Source organism: Ailuropoda melanoleuca, unplaced genomic scaffold (genome assembly GCF_002007445.2).
Source record: "Ailuropoda melanoleuca isolate Jingjing unplaced genomic scaffold, ASM200744v2 unplaced-scaffold1933, whole genome shotgun sequence".
Taxonomy (NCBI): domain Eukaryota; kingdom Metazoa; phylum Chordata; class Mammalia; order Carnivora; family Ursidae; genus Ailuropoda; species Ailuropoda melanoleuca.
In genome coordinates, this window is record NW_023188648.1 from 837 (window position 1) to 9,073 (window position 8,237).

Below are 8,237 nucleotides of genomic sequence, written 5' to 3' on the forward strand. Positions count from 1 at the left end.
GGAGCTACATCCTGGGCTGGCAGGTGAGCCAGGAAGGCAGGGAGGGAAAAGAGAGAGGATGCGCCTACTTGTCCAGCAGATGGCACCTCTCAGTAAGGAATGGGGAGAGGACACTTCCTTCTAAGCCAGGAGCCCCAGTCCTGACAGCCCCCCGCATTGCAACACACCCCAGTCATGCTTACTGCCAAGCCAGACATCTCAAAAAGCAGAAAAATAAAAAAGTTCATTCCAGCTGAAAATACACCATCTGCCTGGAAACATCTTTGCTGGTCACTCTCACATCAACACCCAAAGCAGGTTAATAACCGGCCCAGAACAGATGGTTTCTTTCTATAATTACAGGGTCCTCCCACCAAGGCTTCCTCCTCAGCTGCCTCCTTGCCCTGCTGGCAGCCCCCTGCTGTTTCCTGGCCACCCCATGGCCACTGCCCAGCCAGCCACAGGGGGCCAGCCACAGGGGGTCAGCCCACAGCCAGCCCTCTGCTCAGGCTAGGGGCCCTCCCCCTCTGCTGGGAATCAGCCCCCGGGGGCCTGGGGGGCTTTCAACACCACTGGGAAGATGGCATACAGCAGGTGACCTCGGCCTTGCCACCCCCATTAGCAAAGAAAAACTAACCAAACCAAGATGTCGGTAATCACCCATCAAATCCACAAAGGCTTAAGACGCTATCATCCTATTTCTTGGTGAGGATGCAGTGAGATCTGTACCCCAAACCCCGGGGCAGGGAGAGTGAGTTATCGACATCACTGTCTAGAATGAATTCTGACTGAATATAAGAACCTTGAAAACTACCGCATACTTCTTAACTGAGCATTTTACTTTGAGGAGTCTATCCAAAAGTCCATGAGAGTCTGAAATATGAACAGAATGTTAACACAAAACTGTTCACTGCAGCAATGAAAACCACATCAGGGAAAGGGCTAAGTAGGATGGCATAGTATACAGCCATGACACATGTTTACAATGAACTTTTAATTAAATCACAAATGTTATATAATGTTAATTGATAAAAGCATTCAAAGAGGCCTAAACATGAAGAATGTAAATATGCTGGAAATGGACATACATAGCATTAAAAGGTTTGTATGAATCGTACCAAATGTGTTAAAAGTGATTTTCTGGGTGGTAAAATTTGTAGTGGTTTCACCATCCTTTTCTGGATAGATTGTCCTAAACTTTCATCAATGAACACTGAGAAATAAAAGGAAATGAATGGTTTTCAAAGACTATTTAAAAACCGAGTTAAGGAATGCACGAGAAATTTGTACAGTGACTGTCTCTGGGGACGGGCCTGGGGCAGAGTTCATTCTGGAGGAAGCCCTGCCTTTGCATTCGAACCATCTGGAGTCTTCTATGTACCAGGCTGGTTTTACCTATTGAAAAATAAATAAACAAAAATTTTTGTCAAGGAGACCCAGAAGTAAGAATACTAAAACCACAGAAGCCGAGAGGAGAGCCTGAGAGGAAAGCCAGGAAAGATCTTTCACCTCCTGGGGGAGACAGGACTCCAAGTCTGGCCTGCCCTCTTGGGCCCACCACCCATCACAGTCACCCCAGGACTCAGCTGGTCCAGGGTGGCTTCACTCAGCAAGGCCTGCTCCGTCTGACCTGAAACTGGTCAGGAGTTGGGTCGGGGTTTTTCCCAGGAATAAAGGCAGGCAGGCCAGGGGAGGGACTTCAGGGGACATCACTGCAGGACCTCTGAACTAGGACCCCAGGTCCCCTGGGTCTGGAACAGTTGGGCCCAACACATGAGCAATGAATGGGTGAGGCTTCCCCCAACTCCCCAATCACCTTCAATGAGGTGGGAGAACCGTCTAAACAGCCCACCACCATGTGGGTCAGCAGAATCCTCTAAAAGAGACCCCCGCTTCCCAGGAGAACCTTCGCAGTCAATGTACTGAACCTTAGCCGTTGAAGAACTTTCTCAGAAGGGCCAGCAGCTGCTGCTTCACAAACTCATTGTCCATGACCTGCTTGGTCAGCTCCACAGCGTCCGCCCACTCCAGGTCCCCGAGGATGGCGGTGGCTTCATCATAGATCTTCCGCCTCTTATCAGGCGTCAGCTCCATTATGATCTGAGGAATCGGCTTAAATTGTCCCCTTGTCATCCATGCACCTAATAGACCCCCGACAGCCCCCCCTAGAAAACAAGGAAGGTTCAAATAGTTGGGCGATATTCATAAATCATGGCCTCAGGCTCTTGCTGAAAGCACGTCCACCGCCATGACGATTGGGCGCATTCGTGCTCGGGCCAGAACGGGCTCGGCTTTGTGCCCGCTCCACCCCATGGTACGGGGGCAAGGGTTTATGGGGTCTTCAGTTCATTTGTCATATATTGACACCCCAACGTGCCTTCCCTGAGCTCTGCACTCACAGATGCAGTGCGAACCCTCTCCCGCCGCACAGCTGTGCTAACGGGAATCGTCTCCAGGGCCTGCAGGTTTCCTGCTTCCCACACACGCTGTCCTCGTAAAGCAGAGAGCGGACATGCAAGTGCGTTTTCAACGGGAATCATCTCAGTGGTGAGGCTGAGTGGTCTCCATGATATGCTCTTTGCCCCCAAACTTTGGACATTTCCAGGGAAATCATTTGGCTAAAGCACCCTGGGGACAGAGGAGGAGACCTTGACTCTGAAGCAACCGGTTTCTCCTGCCAGCCCTCCAGAGCTCTATGATGGTAACTACAAATACAACTTCCTCAATACTTCTCTTCCTGTGACCCCGAAAAGGTGTAACCATTATTTTTAAGTGTAAATTTGTGATCAAATTTAAGGTGTCTGATTTTGGGACGTGAAGCCCTGTGTCAATGGAAAATTCCATGTGACCAGGTGGGTCCAGGTCAGCTACAGAAAGGTGCCCTGGGGGGGCGCCTGGGTGGCACAGCGGTTAAGCGTCTGCCTTCAGCTCAGGGCGTGATCCCGGCGTTGTGGGATCGAGCCCCACATCAGGCTCCTCTGCTGTGAGCCTGCTTCTTCCTCTCCCACTCCCCCTGCTTGTGTTCCCTCTCTCGCTGGCTGTCTCTATCTCTATCAAATAAATAAATAAAAAATCTTAAAAAAAAAATAGGTGCCCTGGGGCAGGGGTCTCAAACTCAAAGGACTTCGGGGGCAGGCAGGAGGTTGAGAGGAGGGAAGAGGGCTGAGTGAGCCCGTGGGTGACGGAGAGCTGGGTCCCTGTCTAAGGGGCAGTGGCTACCCCTCGCCTGCCCACTGCTACCACACGGAATGCCAGATCTGAATCCTGAAAAATGTCCAATGATTTTTAAAACAAAAAATTTTAAAGGTTTTTATTTATTTGAGAGAGAGAACGAATGAGAGAGAGACAAAGAGCACACACAGGGGAGAGAGAGAAGCAGGCTCCCCGCCTACCTGGTCACCCAATGCGGTGCTTGATCCCAGGACCCTGGGATCACAACCTGAGTTGAAGGCAGATGCTTAAATGACTGAGCCACATGGGCACCCCTAAAAAGTTCAAGCTTTAAATACCGATGATCAGATATTAATGGAGGCAGCCCGGCTGGACTTAGTGACTCTCTCTGAAAGAGCAGAGCGTGGAAAGGGGGACACTAACGTCAAAGTGGAGAAACCTGGCACAGACCAACTTAACCAGGTGATCAAGGTGGACATCGCCAGCGAGGCCTGTGGATGTCACACGTTCCTGGAATGGTGCTATGAGACAGGTGTCTACCTCTGTCCTCGATAAGCTTTCCAAAGGTCCCTACTAAGCACGAGAAAGCCCTCAGGCAGACCCAAATGGAGAGGCATTCTACAAATACCTGCCCAGTACTCCTCAAAGCTACCCAGGCCATGAAAGCAAGCGAAGTCCGAGCAGCTGTCACAGACCCGGGGAGACGACGCAGGCATGAGGATTAAATGCACTGTGATAGCTTGAGCTGGATTCTGGGACAGGAACACATCAGTAGTACAAAAACAGGCAAAGTACAAATAAAGCCTGGAGACCAGTTAGTAGTGACGCATCAGTGTTGGTTTCTTACTTTAACAAGGGTACCTGGAAACACAAGATGGTAATGTCAGGGGAACAGAAGCGGAGAGGGATACACGGGAGTTCTCTGCACGTCTCGCCAGCTTGTCTGTAATTCTACTACTATTCCAGAATAAAAGGTTTATCTGAGAGAATAGATTCCAGGCAGAGAGAACCCGGGTGTGGGCTGGACCCCGCCGACAGGCAGCAAAGCCTGCACCCTCTCCGGAAGACGGGTGTGGAGGCATCTGGAAGCACACAGCTCCTCTGGGGCTGAGCCCAGGCCAGCATCGGGCCCTGGAGGCTGAACACCGCCCCGTGGCCACCCTTCCCCTCCGCTCCAAAAGCAGGGAAGATTCGGGGAGGGAAAACCAGTCATTTACAAGTTTTACTGAACTTTCCCCACGACACCCACGAAGTGTTAGAGCCGAGAGTTGCCCTCATCTGCACTAAACCGTTAGGAGAACCGCAAGATTTGATTTAGAGCAGCACTTAATGTAAAAAGTCGCCAGGAATATCGACCAGCAAATTACTCACTCTTTGGAGAAGAGAAAATTCCTTCGTTTTCTGGGTAAAATGATGTTCCCGCCCACGACTAGGGGCTGCAAGTAGCGAGTCCCCCGGTTCTCCTGGCAGACATCGTGTTCTCTACCAGCGCTGACACAGACCAGATAAAACACATGCCCCTACAATGACATCTGGGAACAGCTGTATGATACAGGATCCCATCAAGCCCTCCCCTGAGCACCTTAGATGGGGGGGGACAAAGATGCAGATTGTCACTGAGGAAGGAGGCAATGGCCTTGTCTCCTCCCTCACTGGCCGCTGCTTGGATGGTGAGAAGCTGAAGTCAGGACTCATTCATTCACAGGCTGCAAAGGAACACGGACAGGTAGACGGTCTGGGGCCCCCACATGCTGCCTTACTCCCTAGTGTGACTTCAGCGTCATGGAATGTCCTTGTGTGCCAGTCCTGCCACAGAAACACAGAGCAGAGCAGGAAGCCATGCTGGGAGCCGGAAACAGAAGCCAACCTGGGCAGACAGGCCGTCACCGCTCATGGAAGGACTGCAGGCTGGACCAGGAGCTCTCCACCGTCACCAGCACAGGCTGCCCGCACAGAGCGGCATCCAGTGATGCTCTGAGCCCAGTGCGGCCGACCATGCGGCAAAGCTCCCTGTGTTGCAGGGTCCATCTGAGGCACCTCCCGGGAGAACTAATCCAGCCCCTCCTCAAATGAGGCCCACGCAGCAGCCCTGACCCACGGGTCAGACCACACGGGAACCCTTCCTGCCCCGTTGCCAGAGGAAGCAACCCTTCCTGGCTCCAAGAACGATGGGAAAGTTGGCCAAACCTCCATTCATTGCTGGAAACTGGCTGTCAAGTAGAAGCAGGTGGCAAAAGCGGGGGGCAGGGACGACCCCTCTAGGATATTTGGGCTTTTTCTGCCTGAGACTGTTTGCTTTCAGAATGGGGAGTCGCTCTGAATGAGCTCATGTAAAATGGCCAGACAGCGTCTGCTCCTAGGGGGTGCTCAGCAACGCAGCTTCCTCCCTGGTTCCCTTCTGCAGTGACCTGTAATGGTGATGGGGGAAGGAGACCATCCAAGGGACCCAGGACACCCTTCCATCTTCAGATGCCCGGACACATTGCTGAGGGGAGAGGCGCCCTCCAGGTCTGCATGACACGGATGCCATTTGCCGGAAAGCCCTGCATTTGCGAGACCATCACGCTCAGAAGCCTGTGTTTTCAGGAGGATGAATTAGGGACACAAATCATGTCACAGAAGCAACCTCAACTCAACCAACGTCTCCCGCAGGACAGAGGCTTCTGTGAGGTCTCTGTGGTTTCAAAGGCCTTTGTTACAACACCCCCGAGCTGGCTGTACCTGGGAGCTTGAACTTACCCACAGCTATTCCGGGTGGTCCTCCGACCAGACCACCGATGAAGGCCACAGTTCCTGCAATCATCGCGCCCTTCTTAGAGAACTTGTAGGTCACCTTCAAATCCTCATACTCCGAGATGCAGCCAAGCAGCTTCATGACGTCATCCACCGAGAGGGGCTTTTTTTTGAACCTCAAAGGAAGCATTTCAAAGGGAGAGTTTTAATGAGCGTCAGAGTATCTGCACGCAAATGTTACTCTGGCTGCAGTTCCGAGGAACAGTCCTCATGTAGAGAACGGAGCTCTGCCGAACACGGGACAGACGGCACCAGCCCTGTGGTTGGGTCCTTGTCGCGGACAAAGCTGGGAAGCATTTAGTTCATAAGCAACACAATCAGCAGAAGGGAGGGAAGGATTTCCTTGCCCTCTGCTTCGCTTCTGATTTGTGACGGGTTACGGAGCAGGGCCGGCCTCAGGCTCCCGCGGGTCATCACTAGTGAGGCAAACGTGCCCTCTCTTGAGTCTGCGCCCTTCCTGCTGCCTCAGGCCTCCCCAGGGCACAGAGCCTGGTGGAGAGCAGAACGTCCCAGCCTCCACCCTCTGTCGTGGGACAGGGAACGGAGCTCATGCCAAGCCAGAAAGGGGGCAAGTCCTGACTCCATGACCACACTGGCCTTGCGCCCACCCTTGCCCGCCTGTGACCCTGAGCAGAGCGTCAGAGTCCTCACCTGTAAAATGAGAAAAACCACCTACAAGTTGGATTCTAGAAAGGTCTGAGCAGAATGGATGCTGGTACCTGGTGTGAGTCTGGACACTGCGGCCCGCAGACATGTTGGCTCTAAATGAATATTCTGTTGCTGAGACAACCACTGGCTTTTCTATCAGCAGCCACTCCTAAAGCCCGTCCAGTTCTGCATGGGGGATGGTAAAGGCGTGGGCAGGTTGACCCTAAGGAGGACCAGTAAGATGGGACAACCAGAGAGTAAACTAAACCACACAATTCCAGGGCTTTGCATCTGTTCCGATAGACAGACAGATGGACCTTACAACAATTGTCTGAGGTCACAATACTGTTTGCTGCACTGGTGGACTAATGACCTTAGAACAATTCTCTGAGGTCACGATACTGTTTGCTGCCCTGTTGGGAAACTGGCAGGCAGGCAGGGCAACGGCAGGGTGGACTCTGCCCCAGGGTCAGTGGGCATGGAGACCCACAACACAGAGGGGCCACCGGACAGGGCCCGGAATTAAAATCAAAGTGGCCATGAGCTGATGCTTCTCCTTCTGGCCTCAGCTGGACCCAAGGTTCAAAGGGCACTTCCTTCCATCATTCCGCTTTTCATGCAAGCAGTCCCTAAAGGAGCTTGACAAAGGTTGGGGCAGAGCCTGTTCCTCAGTAACTCTTGGGTACATTTCTTTCTGGCCCAAGGAGAATCCAGAATCAGCCTGTCATGTAACATCACCCTCCCCATCCTGGGAGAGACTCTGAGCCCCTAGAACGAATCTCTGGGTCTGCTGGATCACCACAGTCAGGGTTCAGGACCTCTCTGCCGTCCCAGCAGAGGTAAGGGGTGTCCTGTGCTCTGGCCCCTGCCGTGTTCTGAGATCCGTGGTTCTCCACAAGTGCACAGAATCACTGATGACCTTGGGAAATGCAGCCCGCGGGCGTGGGCTGAGATTGTGCGTGGGGACAAGCTCCAGCTGGTCTCTAACCCCACCTCAGACAGCAAGACTCTACGAGAGCATGACCCAGACATCGGACATCTGCTTCTTGGTGCTCGAGTTCAGAAAATGCAAACAAGCCTCCCCAATGTGTCTGTTTGACCAAGTGGGGTGTAGAGGCGATGGAGGGACAGGCCCTGCAGGGGTGCTTAAGGGACAGAGAAGGAATCAAGGGTGCCTTCCCCAGCTCTGGCCGCCTGTGTGCTGGACCTGCCTACACACCTCCGAGCTTCCCACACCTTTGCTCACTACCAGCAGCCCCTTGTTGACAGAGTCCACGCCGCCCCCTCCACCCTAGAAGAGAGCCCACTCGAGGGTCAGGAATTGTCCACACACAAAGGGCACAATAATCAGATAGCATTACAACAGCAAAGGGACTGCACGTGGCAGGTCACTAAGAAATGAGGGGATGGAGGGTGTGACTTGATTTACCCAGTAGCCATGGTGCTGTGAAGCTACGTAAATGAGTTTTCTTTCAAATACTAATTTATTTCAAATATTGATAACCAAAGGAATTACTATCATAATTAATTTTCAAAAATCTAATAATCCTCCTGTAAAACATCTATTTGTGGATAGTTTATATCTGGTTTATATGCAGCTTTCTATCTGTCAGTTATGCTGGGAAAAGGGGAGTCGAAGCTCCATT

At 52.3% G+C, this 8,237-nt stretch overlaps 1 protein-coding gene across 1 annotated transcript; it reads right to left on the bottom strand.

Moving 5' to 3' along the window:
* Positions 1–817: 817 nt before the first annotated feature.
* Positions 818–7,283, bottom strand: LOC100478455 (protein C19orf12 homolog). Its single transcript, XM_034650368.1, has 4 exons — positions 6,663–7,283; positions 5,890–6,059; positions 1,908–2,144; positions 818–1,374 (listed from the first exon to the last, which is right to left on the bottom strand). The coding sequence occupies exons 1-3, from the start codon at positions 6,695–6,697 to the stop codon at positions 1,909–1,911; spliced, it is 441 nt and encodes a 146-aa protein (XP_034506259.1). The 5' UTR covers positions 6,698–7,283; the 3' UTR covers positions 818–1,374; position 1,908.
* Positions 7,284–8,237: the final 954 nt, after the last annotated feature.

What these genes read in the sequence shown, in the direction of transcription:
- LOC100478455 (XM_034650368.1), bottom strand. Translation starts at nt 6,697, where the DNA reads ATGTCTGCGGGCCGCAGTGTCCAGACTCACACCAG. An exon ending in AGTGTCCAGACTCACACCAG is followed by an intron (nt 6,060 to 6,662) that starts GTACCAGCATCC and finishes GCTTCCTTTGAG; the next exon opens with GTTCAAAAAAAAGCCCCTCT. An exon ending in ACCACCCGGAATAGCTGTGG is followed by an intron (nt 2,145 to 5,889) that starts GTAAGTTCAAGC and finishes CTTGTTTTCTAG; the next exon opens with GGGGGGCTGTCGGGGGTCTA.